Source organism: Anabas testudineus, chromosome 14 (genome assembly GCF_900324465.2).
Source record: "Anabas testudineus chromosome 14, fAnaTes1.2, whole genome shotgun sequence".
Taxonomy (NCBI): domain Eukaryota; kingdom Metazoa; phylum Chordata; class Actinopteri; order Anabantiformes; family Anabantidae; genus Anabas; species Anabas testudineus.
This window is the reverse complement of record NC_046623.1, coordinates 15,105,398-15,121,459: the sequence shown is the minus strand read 5'-3', so window position 1 is coordinate 15,121,459 and position 16,062 is coordinate 15,105,398. Positions and strand designations below refer to the sequence as shown.

Genomic DNA, 16,062 nt, shown 5'->3' with positions numbered 1-16,062 from the left:
GATGTTATTTCCTCATTCAGACTAATAACTGTGTAAATGCTGGTTCAGACCTGGCTTTGACACACACACACACACACACACACACACACACACTCTGTGGTGCTAACACAACACAATACAATGTACTAACAGTAAGTCACAAAAATCATTATTCAAGTAGAAATGTATTTATTTCAATATGACCAATAAATGTTATTTAACTATTAATTACAAACCCCTTCATTTAACTTTCAAACTTTCAGCAAGTGCAGATATTTAAAGATTTCTAAACAAGTTGCTTAAATGTTTTAAAACGGTTGCTGAAATTTTTTACAGGCATATGGTGTTTTAATAAAATGACATAAAAGATGTTCTTCATGTGATCCTGTTCGATTCTGAGCTGCTGTCAGTGTAAATGTGACTCAAGGTCTCAAAGATAAACTGGACAACGTCTTCTTATTAATGGACAGACATAGTAGAAAATACAAATAACTACAATGGGCACAAATGATCAAGTCCCTTCAGTTAGTTAATGGCTAATCCATCGTTAAAATAAACATCATTAAAAACGTTTTCATTATGACATTCAAGATATTACATGTTAGTTAAGTCTGACTACACGAAATCTGTTAACACAGTTTCTTCACTTCACGTTTCCGGTCCTTCAGTGAACATTGTTAGTGCTATTAGAAAAAGCTGCAAGTATATTTTTTAAATCACAGTAAAGACTGCAGGTCATAAACATTAGTAGATTGTGCTACTTCACTTAAACGAGCTTCATGTCAGCCTTATTAGAATAATAAAGACACTTTAAAATGTGTTTGAAATGTGCAAACCTGATTCAACAGGTTGAAATGGAAAAGAGACATTAATGGGAATAAATAATCACCTTCATGGAAATAAGGTGCTGTCTACATGAAATGTCTGACGCCCTTATTGAAATGTGAAACGTGTTAAGTCAACACAGACTTATTTGTTGTATTAGAGTGGTCCCTGCAGCTGATGAACTGATTTTTGCAGAACGTTTAGTGTGACGTCGTGAAATTCACGTTGTTCTCTCTGGTCCTGAGGGTCAGGGAAAGCAGCAGGATGTTTTTAATAGAAATAATTCTGAAAAACAAAAACAAAGTCCTCCAGTTAGAGAACAATCAGTGAAATGAGTTAAACAAGTTGACATCTTTATGTAAAAGTATTAATAGCCAAGTTATTAGATAGAAAAATATATTATGTTGGTCAAAAACATACTATTCAGTGTCAAAAGTAAAAGTATTAGTAGTAGTCCTGAAGATAACATAAATAAACAGCATGATTGTACTAACAGTGGTGCATCAGATTACTTAAAAAAATGTCTTATACTGTTGTGTAAGTGAATCTATGACAATGTGTCGTAATTTATAAAATTAATTAATACAGATGTACATAAAAAGTTAACTTAAATAAACGTACTTAGTTACTTTCCCCCACTAATAGAGTGTGATGATGCTGTTGTTGGTGGAAATGTTTCACAAAGTGCAGCATCAGTGTTTGTTACCCTAACATGAGGAGGGAAACTAGTGTGCAGACATTCGACACGCTCACTGGTAACCAAAAATAATCTCTGGAAGTGGACAGCTGTTAGGAACCAGTCTGTGCCTCTGCTCTGCCTCTTTACTAAAAACATGTTTGATTATTGTGACTTCACTTATGACTTGACCTTGGACATTAGCAGGCGGCAGGGAGAATATCACAACGAGTCTGAAGCCATTCATGGTCCCACATGCAACAACAAACTCTAACAAACTCCTCCTCTTTTTCACAGTGGTTTTTAAAGTGTGATGTATTTGGTTATAGTGTATAACAACGGAGGTTCATAGCACAGATGTTTAGAGACATTATAGTATAGCTGTTGGTTTTAGTCTCTGCACAGAAACAAAAACATAGAAAACTATACTATACCGATGCTTTAAAACATGTATGGGACATTGTAATTTCTATGTTTTTAATAGAATAATAAGTATTATATATATCTATGTTCACAATTTGTGTATTATTAAGGACATTTGTGTAGATGTCTAGAAAGAAAACATAGATAAAGAAGTAAAGAAAAATAAATTAAACTTTTTTTACTCTTCTACAAAAAAAATTAAGGATGAGAGAAGAAATCTATGAATAAACTGAATCCTTAAAGCGGAGCTGTGTGTCGTTGTGTCATCTTTCTCTCCATGGCTCACCTGTAGCACAACAGCAGCCACCGCAGCCAGGACGGCTAAAGCTGCCATCCGCCCTATCCAGCCCAGGTCTACAGTGTTCAGGATGAAGAAGCGCGCCCAGCCCAGCTTCTTGGGGGTGTGAGGCGGGTACCGCATGCTGTTCACACCCTCCATTTTCAGCTGTTTGATGAGACAACTACGCAGGTGGCTGAGCTGGTCAAAACTGAACTTGCCGTGGTAGCAACCCATGCCACTGTTTCCTGTACACGAGATATAGTATATATATAATAATATAGAATTAAATAAGCTACGCACATGACTGGGGAACAGCACAAACATGAGTTGTTCCATTCTACTTCTCTCTCTCTGTCTGTGAAGCGTCACCACTGTACTCACCCACTCCTCCAAAAGGCAGAGAGCTGACTGAATAGTGCACAAGACAGTCGTTGGCCACCAGTCCTCCACTGGACGTCTCGTCTCTCATTTTCTGTATCACCTTTACAGAGAGGAGAAGAAGTCACATTAACAGTTGAAATCTACCTACTGTTCACATGGCGGTGCACATGTGCAGTGTCTACTGTTGGATACCTTGTCATCTGATGTGAAGACATAGAGGGCCAGAGGTTTCTCTCTCTTGTTGATAAACTTGATCGCTTCATCCAGGCTGCTGATGGGTAAGATGGGAAGCAAAGGACCAAAGATCTCCTCCTGCATCACCTTCGACTCTGGCTTCACATCACGCAGAACCGTGGGGGCTAAACACAGCACAGAAACACAACTGATTAAATGCACGGTTTAATACTTGTTTTTTTTTTATATATGTGCTGTATGAGATGGATTACCTATGTAGCAGTCTGATTCGTCATTGTCTCCTCCCACAGCCACTGTGCTGTCATCCAGCATGGCCATTATTCTCTTGAAGTGGCGCTGGTTGATGATGCGTCCATAGTCAGGACAGGTCTTTGGGTTGTCTGTGTAGAACTCCTGTCAGAGGAACCCGGTTAATAAATGAATGACACATTGATCATTCATTTCCACCTGTGTTAGAACAGTGTTTTGTCCAAACCTTAATGGACTTCTTGATTTCTCTGATGACTTGGTCCTGGATGCTGGGCTCACAGAGGATGTAGTCTGGGGCTATGCAGGTCTGACCACAGTTAGTGTATTTTCCCCAGGTGACGCGTCTACAAACAAAGAGTCGACAGGAGGTTGTCAGGTAGAAAAACACCCAACAAAAGAAAAGAATCACACAGAAACAAGAAAAGACTCCTCTGACCTGCAGGCTACACTGATGTCACAGTTCTTGTCGATGTAGCAGGGGCTCTTTCCACCCAGCTCCAGCGTGACAGGCGTGAGGTTCTTGGCAGCAGCATCCATGATCAGTTTGCCCACCATGCTGTTGCCTGTGTAGAAGATGTGGTCGAACCGCTGGCGCAGCAGCTCCTGAGTCTCTGGCACGCCTCCAGTCACTACAGGGTAAAGCTCCTAGGGTAAAAACACAGAGTCTGTTATCTAAAAGTTGCACTTAGTTCCCGAAAGAACCTGTGAATTATGCATTGTGTTTCACTTTATTGAATTCTCTGACACAGGTTGTGTTAAATTTACTCCTCCTTACTTTATCGATGTAAACTGGCAGCAGGTCTTCCATGACCTTCGCAGTGTGAACACATACCTCAGAGGGCTTGATGACAGCTGCATTACCTGAACAGGAAAACAACAAAAGAAATGTTGAATGTTTTTGAATGCAGTGAAATACACTGTGTAATGACACAGCAATTTCCTGAACCAAACACAGTATCTGTGTTAAAGAGTCCAGTGCAGCTACCTTTGACTTACATTTGGACTTTTATGATCTTTTTTCTCTAATCAAATAAAAGACCAACTAAGCAGATCCAATCATTCATGTAAGATCTGATAACGCAGGAGTGAGAGATAAAGTCCAAGCTGTACAAACATTTACTACACGGGCTGCAACCAAGCAGGATTCAACACTCCCTCAGCTATCAATGTCAAAACAGGCTTGAACCGTCGACCTGCAGCCGCTTTACTCATACTAATGTGAAAACCTAGTATAAAAAGTAACAAGCAAAGGATTCAGGCACACAGCTTATCAGACAACACTGTTAAAATCCTGCAGTGTCATGCTAAACAGTGGCAAGTAAACACTCCACACGGAGGTTTGCATCACAAAGAGATCAGAGCTGAGCCAAAACACTTGAGTTAGAGCTTTTCCACAAGCAGAAATAAATGCTATATTTATATTCATGAGTTCACCCATTATCTTGAGCTGAGTCATTCCCTGCTCTTTTTACCTTGCCCTTTGAGCCGTTCCTGATAGTAACGACGCACAGAGTTCACACATGCAAACACGCATACATGCACTCGGAAGGATATAGAAACAGAACAATCGATTTCATGTGATGATAAAATACACATGTAAGCAGACATGTTTTTTTTCCTACTTCATCTGTGGTTTATCTTATAACCTCTACACTGTGGTGAGTGCAGTGTCACGTTCACACAGAAGCCTTTGACCCACTGTAATCCACAGCTGACACTGAATGAAGGTGGTTGGGCAATGAAAAAGGAACTGGGGTGATTATGATACAAGACTAAGAAACTGAGCAGGACTGAACTATTGGATTTCACCTCCCACCTTTGAGTAATTATGAAAATGTTGGCACGAATTGATCTTGTTACATCACACACATGCAGACTGACTGACTCACTGTCCTTTCACCTATTCACCTCAACACACACACACACACTAACACACACTACAGTACCAGCAGCGATGGCTCCGATGAGAGGCTGGATGGTGACTGCCCAGGGGTAGTTCCAGGCCCCGATGATCAGCACCACTCCCAGCGGCTCTGGCTTGATGTAGACGGTGTCCGAGAGCGTCAGCAGGCTCTTCTCCACAGGTCGAGGTGCCGCCCATTGCTTCAGCTTATTGATGGCCAGGCTGATCTCCCCCTCCAGACCCAGAGTCTCATAGAGCTGGGCCCCCACCTCACTCTGGAGTTAAAGGCATTGACAGTGTTTGAATTTTTTCAGTTTCCTCTAACACATGTTAACTATGGCTAAGTCTCAGAATCCATTCCTCAGATCTTAATATGTTTTATGACTTATGCATCTGCACATACTTTCAAGTTTCTGATAGTTTTTCTAAAAAGAGTTTGTGTGACCAAGAAGTCCAAACGTTTGAACCACCTTTAGTCTCTACTCACCTTATTGAGGTCTTTCTTGATGGCGTCTGCGATCTCTTTCTGTTTCTCTGTAAATAGCCGCTGTAGGTTCTTCAGCTGGCGGATCCTGTGCTCTAAGGGTTTGGACCGGCCTGTTTCAAAGGCTTTCCTGGCACGAGCCACCGCCAGCTGTTCCCGGGACATCCTGGGAACAAAGTTAAAAGCCCAACATAGTCTTTTTAATTCTGACTGTATCAATAAGAATAAAGCTAGTTCTAGTTATGTACAACAGCTGATAATTACGTCATGTCATTAGTTATTGCCCATATTCTTCAGTTCACGTCTAAATTATTACAGTTCATTTAATCTATTATCAATTAATAACATATTTACATTTACATTTTGTCATTTGGAAGAAGCTTTTATCCAAAGTGACTTTAATATAAGTGCAGAGTACGATTCGAAAGAGTTCTGTTTTCAGCCGGAGCGAGGCTGCTGAGCATGCAGAGGTGGGTAAGGGTTGAGATGAGGGGACCTCAAGACCTGCACGTGAGGGTGCATGCTGGTAACCCCGTCAGTAAGACACTGCAGTAGTCAATACAAGACATTTCCAGAGCCTGTAAAATCAGAAATAACTGGATTTTGGGGGTGGTCGGTGCCCCCCCTCACCACCACTCTGGCCATGCCTCTTGAGAAGGGGCCAAAACATTAAGAAGTGATGAAATGTGGTTAAATGTTCTTTTTTGGTTGTTTTTTGTATGCAGGTTATAAATATTATGCACTGGCACCTTATGCACACTATACAACCCAGATGATCACTTTAGTCCACTTCATAAATACTACAATACTTTGTGGATTTATATTTTACACAAACCACCTATAATGAGTTTATAACATAAAAAATGTGAAGTGTAGAACATAAAACCCAAACTTCTAGTTTTGATATCATTCTTAGCGAGCAGTTAAATAAGATGGTGCAGTATTTTCCTCGAGTGCAGTGCAGTACAATGCAGGACTTTTACTTGCATAAGTATTTTTTCACTGTTTTCACACACAGACAGTTGCCACAGCTCCTGATAATAAGGCTGTTTATTGATGTACTGATAATAATAAGTTAGGAATTCAAATCGACCACTACCGGTTTAAAGAAACTGGTGAATTATCACTAATAAGTTAATATAATAATAGGAAACGACTCTGTTTGCAGTTATTGAAACGCAGTTAAAGGAGCAGTAACGTCAAACACTGTTGACACGCAACAAAGCGTAATGGTGACGTCCGGTTTATCCAAACGTATGCGTCAGCTGCGCCGTTCATTATGTTGTAACTATCCAACTATCCAACATTAAGAACATGCTCTACAGTCTTTTATGTTCGTATCAGGCTAATATTTCTGTGCACACTGATCTTCAGCTCGTATCGTGACCTTGCCACGGTTCCGTGTCAGGTCTTCACCTGCACACACGCTGCTCGGTGGAGTTGCGGTTCATTCCTACCTGGATTGAATTTCTGTTCGGTGGATTTCTTGAGATCCTCCTGAGTCTTTGGGGGTGAGATCAAGCCTGCAGCAGAAGAGCTGAATAATGCCAGCGATAGAGGAACACAGCTCTCCTTCCCCGTTAGGTCCCACCCCGACAGGGGCAGGACTAAACCGAGTCTCTCGGGTTAGCTGTTAGCCACGTTAGCAGACCTGCAGGGCGCAGCAGGAGGTCTGGACCAGAGCCTCCTTATGAAACGCTGATACTGAGTTAAAACCCACTAGAGGACTATTACTATTTGTAATAATCACAATAATAATGCACTTCCTGTTCCTGCAGCTTTTGCAGCTGCAAAGTGCTGCACACACATATAATATGAAGTAGAAAGAAATGGAAGATAACTACACCATAAAACAAAGAAAGGTCACACATTTATACATGCACACACAAATATAGGTGTTAATACTTATGGTTTAAAGTCACAGAGCTCAGTTAAAAGATGCAGTAGATCTGTAGAGAAATGAAAGTGATGAAAAAGGACTCCAAATTACCACAAGTAGTTTAAAATGACCAAACAGAGACATGGAGAAAAGGAAGAAAAACTATCCTCAAGAACAAAAACAGACACAGAATGACTACAAATAATGTAAGTCTGGGGGGCGTTATTTAAACAGAAAGTATAAAATACTATTAGAACTGTTATCAGTTTTTAAATATATATATTATACCTAAATAATCCCATCACAACATCAACATATTAACATCCTTTAATTAAAGTGTACTGTAGTTTGTGTTTATTCAGCTCTGTGTTGTGCAGGTTTCCCTCTTTTATCCAACGCCAGCAGTCGCACTTCAGCTTTAGATCTCAGTACCATGTGATCCACTCTGACATAATAATCCAGTGTGAATTTCCTGGAAATCCTGCAATAATATTCTTGTTCCTTCGTCCATGCAGCCGGGTCCAAGTCTCTGTGAAGCAAACCTGAGTCCACATGTTTTTACTTATATATTACAAATATTGACAGGGAATGAATATTTTCATTTGACAACAAATTAATCGATTCATCATGGACTTTGAATATTCTGCTGAGCCATAACATCTATTTGCTCTGTAACTATAGCTGCACTAAATCATGTCTTCTTTCTTTGCTTCTTTCTCTTCGGAGTCAGATTTTCTTTAATCCACAGCCAAGCTGGAATCACACTCAGCTTCTATTTCTTAGCTGCAAAAAAAAAAGTTGTAGCACACGATATGGATGAGGATATTACCTCCTCACCTCAGCCATGCTGCACATGGATGAGGCCCAAAAATCTGTCAGGTTGACAGGAAATGTGGACGGAGCTTCCACATCAAACAGCAGCCTGAGGAATGGTGTTTGTGTATTAAGAAGGAAGGAGCGAGGATGTAGGTGAGGGAGCGGAGAGCAGAGCGTCATTCACACCTGAGTGTCAATCCTGATTCCTTAGAGAGGAGTGTGGACACACAAGACCAGCGTTCCTCTGTGTGCACACCTGAGTATGTGAGGTATAAACCGAAGCATTCAGACACAGAAAGGACAGTTTGTGTATTGTCTGTGTTTCAAAATGAGATGAAGTGCATCAGAAAGCGAGTGTTTGTAGTTTAATCCACAACATTTGTGTTAAAAATAAGTCAAAATCAACCATTAACCCTTCAAAATCCAAGTAATCAGTTGGATTTTGCAAAGAAAACAGTGCAAATGTATGCTTTTTTCTAAAACACATCCTTTCCTTTGCTGCTTTGACCAAGAGAAGAGTGTGGTGTTGCTCCTACAAGTGTTCAGTCCTGCAGATCTGTTGACTGTGACGCTCATAGGGTATAATTCACATATACAAAAGTGAGCCCACATATCTCATCTTTCTCCATCATTTTATTTAACTTTTCCCTTTAACTTGCCTTCCATCCATGCATATATATTCAGCTTTACTATACTTATACCCATCTTCCCTGTGTATTAAGGTCCTTCACCAAAATAATAAAAAGACTATAAGCACATTACAAACTAAATGTTTACAATCTAAAGCAAATATAGTAGATTGTTATGTATAAACTAATGAATTGAAGCAGATTAGTACTGTATTAATGTCAGACACAGAGGAATGTCTATAAAGCCATTATAAGTCTTACTGAAGTAGCAGTGAAATATTAATAGACAGATAGATGTAAATTAAAAATGGCAATAGTCAGATTTTCTAAATAAAGATAAAAATAAATTATTTTGCAGTCATTTGATCTCACACATGTCTAGAATAAATTAAGTGAGTAGATATCACCTCTAATACAAAACCTTCACACAGCTCGCTGGTGTTATGTGACCCGGTTTCGACTGTTCATTTATTTTTGGTATCGATGTTTTGTCTTAATGTGAGTCATGTGACGGTCAGCTGCAGTTTGAGTTATGATGCTGATGGCCCATTGTTCTTGAGAGTAGGAGTCAAATGTGGAATACTTGACCGCTTTTCTGAGCCAATCATCCAGCACATTATCACTTCATCTTCAGCGAACTGCTCGACCATTATGGCTCCAATATGTTTCCTTACATCACTGAAAACTGGTTTATGCCTTTTCTTAATACCCCATTAAATATAATTAAAAAGCAGACACCACTTGAATTGAAAATATTTCTATATACCTCTTGGCTTTTGCCTTTCTGAGACTGTCTTGTGTTTGGAAATTTAAATTCTGCTTCTAATGGCCCATACACGGTGAGTCTGACACTAGGTTGGGAACTTGCTGTGCATTGGACTGTGTGTTATCCGGTGTTTTGATGTCTCGATCGGTGGAAGCGCAACCGACCAGGAAGGAGAAAAAGTAGCCTGATTTGTCACCTCGACACATTTTAGCTGCCTGAAGCCTCACACTCCGGCAGCTTCTTCAATACACGTCCACTGGCCACACTGTGTTTTTCTGATGCGCACCAGGAGGCCGCGGAGGAGAGGATGTGCCACAGACTGAAGTGTGAAAAGAGTGATTTTGACTTTATGTCTGCCATGTTATTAAACCTGTATAAGTCAAATGTTTTCTTTTACTTTGTACTATTGGAAAAGAAAATAAATGTCAGTTAAATTAAAGAAGAAAAGAGTTGTAATGTGATGAAGGCGTGTAAACGAAATCATTATTCACATGAAGTGCATCAGTGTGCGCCCTGTGCGTCTCTATCACCCACATCCAACAGACGTATATCATTATAAACTGAACATATTTCATTCCCAGAAGAGGATTTCCAAATTCTTTTTGAGCAACAAATGAGTTTAGGTTTAGCAGAGATTAAATAAAAGGTCTCAGTGTTGTGTGAGTTGACACTCCTGCAGGTTCAGGTTAGGACAAGCTCCGTCCAGGCTCAATGAGCGCGTTAATGGGCCATCGGGGATCAAACAGACACCTATTAGTCGGGCAGCAGTTAATAGGTGAATAACACATCAAAGGCACGCGTTTGTGTCTTTGACAATAAGCGGTGAGATGTGCAAGAGGGTGGGGTTCAGGGGGGGTCGTTTTGTGCATATGAAGTATAAAAACCTCCAGAGCTCTTCGAGTTCATCAGTGTTTAGAGACGCATCTCCAGGGAACACTCTCTCCTTCGTTTTGAGCTCCAACAGAAATTATGGACTTTGGGCAGGATTTTACTGACGGTCACGTTCCTGGTTTGAACACGTTTTACTCGGGGCATTACTGGTCCTCTACACGCCTGGATATGAACAACAACGACGATTACGCACAGGATCCCAACAAAGGTAAACATCTCAACCCAAACATGTTCTGGTTTAGTGTGGTTGCTTGTGATTTTTACGATATAAAAGTTAAGTTTAAGTGTAATCTAGAAGTTGTTACTGTCTCTATATTCACAAGTCTAAAACCTCTTGGTCTCTCCTTGCAGTGCATTATGGAGCACCTCACAGGATGCGCTCGGACACCCAGCGTCGCCGGAAGCGCACTACTTTCAGTAAGGCGCAGCTGAGCGAGCTGGAGAGGGCCTTCTCTGTCACACCGTATCCGGACGTGAAAATGAAGGAGTCTCTTGCTTCTATAACTGGACTTCCCGAGTCTAAAATCCAGGTATGATTTACGAATCATGATCTACACGCGTCATTTTGGGTTCTTTCATTTCGTGTTATAAAACTTTTGCGTAAAAATAACAACAATCCTTCCATTTCTACAGGTCTGGTTCCAAAATCGACGGGCACGATATTTCAAGAGCAAGAAACCAGTCAGAGAGGCCCCCAGGCCCTCCACGGACTACATCCATCCACGGATGACCTACACCCCAACCCCCAGTCCACCACTCTCCCAGCTGGCTCCCACTTTCCTTCCTACTCCCAGCCTGCCGTCCCCACCAGGTTACCCAGCTCCAAGCTTACCTCAGTCCACCAGGCTCTCAACCATCCTGGGGTGTCAGGACTTTTCCCAGCCTGCACCTACATCCCCGTCTTGCTCCCCGAATGGAGCCAGTTTCCCAGCACTTCCTCACGACCACTACTACCAAACTCCGGACTTCACCGATTCCTCCCATGATGTGTTCCCACACTGTGGACTCAGTGAATGGGACCTGACAGAGGAGTTTGAGGTGTTCCTCAGGGGCGCACAGGGATCCGAGCCTGCAGGTATCCGCTGCGCTGCAGCTGGACGTCCTGGACCCAAGGACAGCGTCGAGAGCCAGCTGAACCACCAGGACCTCTCCAGCACCGACCAGTCCATGGACGACCTGTCCGATCTGTGCTTTCAGGACCTGGGCGACTTCAGTCTCTCCGATCTGGAAATTTCTGCTGCAATGATTGATTATCTTTTGGGTTGACTGCTGAAAACTGTTTAAAGGATAGTTTAAAAAAAAACAGGTTGTAAATCAGATAATTTATTGTTAGAGGGACAAAATATTTTATAATGTAAAATGTATATAGATACTCAGATCGATATTTGCACAGTCTAATGTAGAGTTTTAATGAATTTTACAAATAAAAATCACGTTTTTCTAGATGCGTCTTCGTTGTAAGTTTGTTTATAAGTAATGCTGCAGGAAGCGTCATCAGGTGGCGCCGTGGCTTAGTTGGTTAAAGCGCCTGTCTAGTAAACAGGAGATCCTGGGTTCGAATCCCAGCGGTGCCTTTTTGTTTTTCTAGGAGGAGTCTGAACAAGACGTGGGGACCGCGACAGCTTTTTAAAAAGACATATAAACACATGGTGTGTCAGCCACTAGTGAGCCCTGTTTGTGCAGCCTTGTTGCTTTTGTTGCTGCAGGAATGCAGATGAATCCACCGACCAGCAGAGGTCAGTGTGTGCATGGAGCCCACAGACTGAAGGAGCTACTATAGTGCAATGATTGACCAGTAATAACCTCATCATGTGTATCAGGTGTGAATATTAAAAAGAAAAGAACATTAAAGCACTCACACAACTGTAATGTCAAGTTTATTAAACCATGCAGAATTTCATCATGTTCTACACAAGCTGCTGCATTCATCAGCTGCCATGGGGCCTATTTCTTCTCTGCCCTTGCTGTAGTTGGTGTCTCTTCATCCTTGCAGCCCAGCCAGTATTTTGCGATGGATCGTGGGTAGGGGGGGTTGACAGACGCCACACGTTTAGACTGCAGATCCACTCTGTAGTATTTATCTGCCATCCCAAAAGGAAAAACACATGAACCAAAAAGGAAACGTATAGACAACCACTGCACTTGTTTTTCCTTAGTAGAAATTCACACTTTACCTCTCTTGAAGAAATACACATTTTGAACTGGGGTGCTTGTGTTTTCTTTGTGCTGAGCTATGTCACTGTAGTCAGTCCAGTCAACATAGTCATCATCACCGTTGAACCAGTCATCATAACCCCAGAAATCATCAAACAACACGTAGCGACTCTTCCTCCTCCGGTGTCTACGCTTCTTGCTGAGCTTCCTCCTCCGATTGCTCCGTCTCCTCTGGGGTGGAGGAGAAGTTGGCGTGGGTTGGGCAGTGAGGAAGACTCGTCCCACCATGGCAGCATCCACAGGGGGCCTGATGCCCTGCCAGTCCCTGCTGATGTAACGTGGCCCGGTGGGATGGCTGCTCACTGACAGAGGCGCAAAAGAGAAAACAGTGGCTCAAATCCTGTTTCCCTGAAGCAGATATCTGCATCTGGATGTTCTGTCTGCTTGTTGTTGAACTCCTGTTTGCTTTTTCTGGACTTTGCCTTTTGCCTGATTCACTCATACTTAACAGTAACTTTACCTCCTATTTTAACGCTGTCTGTTGTAGCATGCTTTGGATTAAAGATCTATTTCCCCACTATTTAATGTGTGTTTGAAGGAACATTATTACATTTGTTCTATTTAATGTTATAAAATTTAATATGTTATTCTGGATGTAATATGTGGAGGTTTTTACCACATACTGGATCATGACTGGAATCATTCTGGATGAGGAATCAGCCATGTTGTCCTCAATTATTTTGTCTTTGTATTGTGCCTCATTAAAGGCCTGGAGGCAGCTCAGTCAAGCAAAAACACTCTGTCCACTTAGCTGTGCTGCTGGACCACATGCAGAATGAGGCCTGTTACTGTCCTGCTGAAATAAACACTAACCTCACAGGAAAACATGTTGTTCTTATGACAGTATACGTGTCTCTAAAATATGTTGGCTATGCAGCTGCACTGATGCTCTCCCGTACCATCACAGAGCCATCTGACCTGAGCTAAGGCCAAATAACATGGCAGCATTTCTGCACAGAATCACTGCATGTCTTCCTCTTTGCTTAAGGTTATAAATATACTTACCAGAGCCTCCAAAGAGCTCTGCGAAGAGGTCCTCCAATGTCTGATCACAATAGAGATTTGTGTATTGTGTGAACAGCACCGATGGGGAGGACCTGCTCATTTGAACACACTCCTCATGCGAAGGTTGGTGCTTGAACTCGTACTGATAATATTTGTCCCCTGCAGAAGGAAAGAACCGGCATGGATGAACTAACACTATCAATAACACCTGTGTTTTAATAATAATAATTTAATAATAATGATGCTGATGTTGAATTCTGAGATACTTCATAAATACCTTTAAAGAAGTAGGCTTTCTCTTTGCCACGGTGACTTGAAGCCGGGATGGCAAACGCAGCATCAATGTCATCTGGTATGTTGCTAAATCCAGCTGAAATGTCTCGTGGGTATTCCTCATCCAGGACATCACCGTCAAACCTCCAGTACTGTCTCCCCTGAGACAGAATAAAGAGACGGTGGTGTGCCTCCACTAACCAGTGACATTGTAGTTTAGACTTTGGTGGCCAAAGGTCAAGGTCACTGTGACCTTATGCATGTCCCATCCTCATCAAGGCTATATCACAGAAATATCTGGGAAGAATGTCATTACATCTGGGACAAACATCCGACAACAACTTAATAGATGATGATTCTTAACAGACATGTCATCTAGTTTGGTGGTTATGTATTCAAAGCTGGTAAAGAGCCTTGTAAGAATCTGGGGAAACCACTAATCCATCAGCTAGTCCATTAAAACCATTAAACTATGTCCAGACTCTAGAGAGACAGACCTTAAAGATGTAGGATTTTCCCTGGCAGTTAATGCGCGTGAACGCAGCATCAATGGGTCCTGGGATTCCCCAAACGTCCTGGATGAGTTTGGGATAACCAGGAAGTACAGACTTGTCATCCAACTCAAAAAAATATTCGCCTAGAAGGAAAAGGAGGCAACGGATCAGTGCTACATCCCACATGAGGCCCAGCTCAATAAGACCACTGATGGTTCAGTCCAGTGTCCACATTCAAGCTACAAGATTTAAAACGTGGTGGCATAAAATGAAAAGTCTACTTTTTGGAAATGCCAAAATTGATGTGTGGAGATAAAAAGACATGTTTTCATTGAGGAAACACCAGAGTATTTATAGTTTCCAGATTTACCTCTGAATGCAAAAATCGACCCATTCTTCAGCTGCAGAAAAGCATCAAATGATCGACCACTGCAGGGAGCTGCATCAGTGTCTGCAGATGCGGGACCATGTGTGGTGTATGGGGTCGGACTAACTGCAGCTATGCTTAAAGTTGGTGCGAGAGTTGGAGAGAAAGTTGACACTGTTGCTGTTGCATTCTCTGTTTCATCGAACACATCACCACGACCAACTTAAGAGAGAAGAGAAGAAACACGTTTCAGTAGACATCAGGAAGAACTCTACTCATTAAATTACAAATGTTTTTCTCAGTGAGATGGTCATTTTCTACTGCTCGACTGACTTTTTTTGGGGCAGATTGTGTGAAAGTCTCCACAGCAGCTTCCATAGTAAACACACATGGAGTCACACTGACATTTGCTCCTTTGATCAAAGGAGCCACAGCGACCCTCACAGGACTCTGTGGAAATGCAGTTTGCATGTTTCAACATGGACAGAAAAAGTATTCAGATACTTTACTGAAGTACAAGTACCAATGCAGCAATATAAAATACTCTATTGCATTTATATAAGTATTACCTATGCACAGGTTATGACCCTCCAGTGATTCACAAAATAAATCTGAGGGGTTCAGGTTTTATTAGTTGGACTTTTCTCTAATGATTGCAAGTGATGGGAAATTCAAAGAACAAATAGCTCAGCTAGCTAGTTAGTAATAACTATTTAGATCCACCTGGGTGAGCAACACCCCAATAAGTCACTATACTTCTAACTACATGGTATTTTTTCATGTGTAAATGTGTGTGTGTACTTCTTTGTGATCCTGGACGACACACAGACACATTAATAATAAAATACAGTGCATAAAAACACTTCAGATACTAAAGCTTACAAAAAATACAACATCACATTGTTTTCTTGTGTTCAACTATACTGTGCGGTAAGTACACAGGAAAATACTGTATTGATAAAGGTAATACCAAAAATAAAGATTACAGTCTCTACTGAGATTTTTTTAACATTTCCTAAAAACAACGGATTAGTTAAATGAGAAAAAGCTATCCTCGAGACTCGCCTTCTGCAGCTGAGGTGGCGTCCAGCAGCAGGATGAGGGCCAGCAGAATCACTGCTGCCTTCATGACGACTCACTGAAAACGTTCCACTTTTCAACTATCACTTAATAAAAATGCAGGATTTTGCAGAACCTGGTTTTCTGCCTGTTTTCTCCAGTGAACTTTATTCAGACAAGCTTGATCCGAGTGCCCCAGTTTGGGGAGCAGCACAGTGTCTGGATCATGATCAATAGATATTTGTCAGTAGCAGTTGACCCCTGGGGGGAGGCT

The 16,062-nt window shown here is 41.6% G+C and overlaps 3 protein-coding genes and 1 non-coding gene across 4 annotated transcripts; 2 read left to right on the top strand and 2 right to left on the bottom strand.

The window, feature by feature from the left end:
- Positions 1–162: 162 nt before the first annotated feature.
- Positions 163–6,980, bottom strand: aldh3a2b (aldehyde dehydrogenase 3 family, member A2b). Its single transcript, XM_026372842.1, has 11 exons — positions 6,853–6,980; positions 5,399–5,561; positions 4,955–5,186; positions 3,784–3,869; positions 3,445–3,653; positions 3,235–3,352; positions 3,011–3,152; positions 2,757–2,923; positions 2,565–2,664; positions 2,190–2,428; positions 163–1,089 (listed from the first exon to the last, which is right to left on the bottom strand). The coding sequence occupies exons 2-11, from the start codon at positions 5,558–5,560 to the stop codon at positions 1,075–1,077; spliced, it is 1,470 nt and encodes a 489-aa protein (XP_026228627.1). The 5' UTR covers position 5,561; positions 6,853–6,980; the 3' UTR covers positions 163–1,074.
- A 3,474-nt stretch (positions 6,981–10,454) lies between these two features.
- Positions 10,455–11,642, top strand: LOC113168804 (homeobox protein SEBOX-like). Its single transcript, XM_026369812.1, has 4 exons — positions 10,455–10,584; positions 10,728–10,906; positions 11,010–11,281; positions 11,357–11,642. The coding sequence occupies exons 1-4, from the start codon at positions 10,455–10,457 to the stop codon at positions 11,640–11,642; spliced, it is 867 nt and encodes a 288-aa protein (XP_026225597.1).
- Positions 11,643–11,876: 234 nt separating this feature from the next.
- trnat-agu lies at positions 11,877–11,950 on the top strand. The gene has a single exon. It is a non-coding gene; the product is annotated as a tRNA-Thr (tRNA).
- A 286-nt stretch (positions 11,951–12,236) lies between these two features.
- vtnb (vitronectin b) lies at positions 12,237–16,004 on the bottom strand. Its single transcript, XM_026370004.1, has 8 exons — positions 15,795–16,004; positions 15,063–15,179; positions 14,733–14,951; positions 14,366–14,505; positions 13,873–14,029; positions 13,596–13,754; positions 12,551–12,892; positions 12,237–12,457 (listed from the first exon to the last, which is right to left on the bottom strand). Exons 1-8 carry the CDS (start codon positions 15,856–15,858, stop codon positions 12,321–12,323), a joined length of 1,335 nt encoding a protein of 444 aa, XP_026225789.1. The 5' UTR covers positions 15,859–16,004; the 3' UTR covers positions 12,237–12,320.
- Between the last annotated feature and the right edge of the window lie 58 nt (positions 16,005–16,062).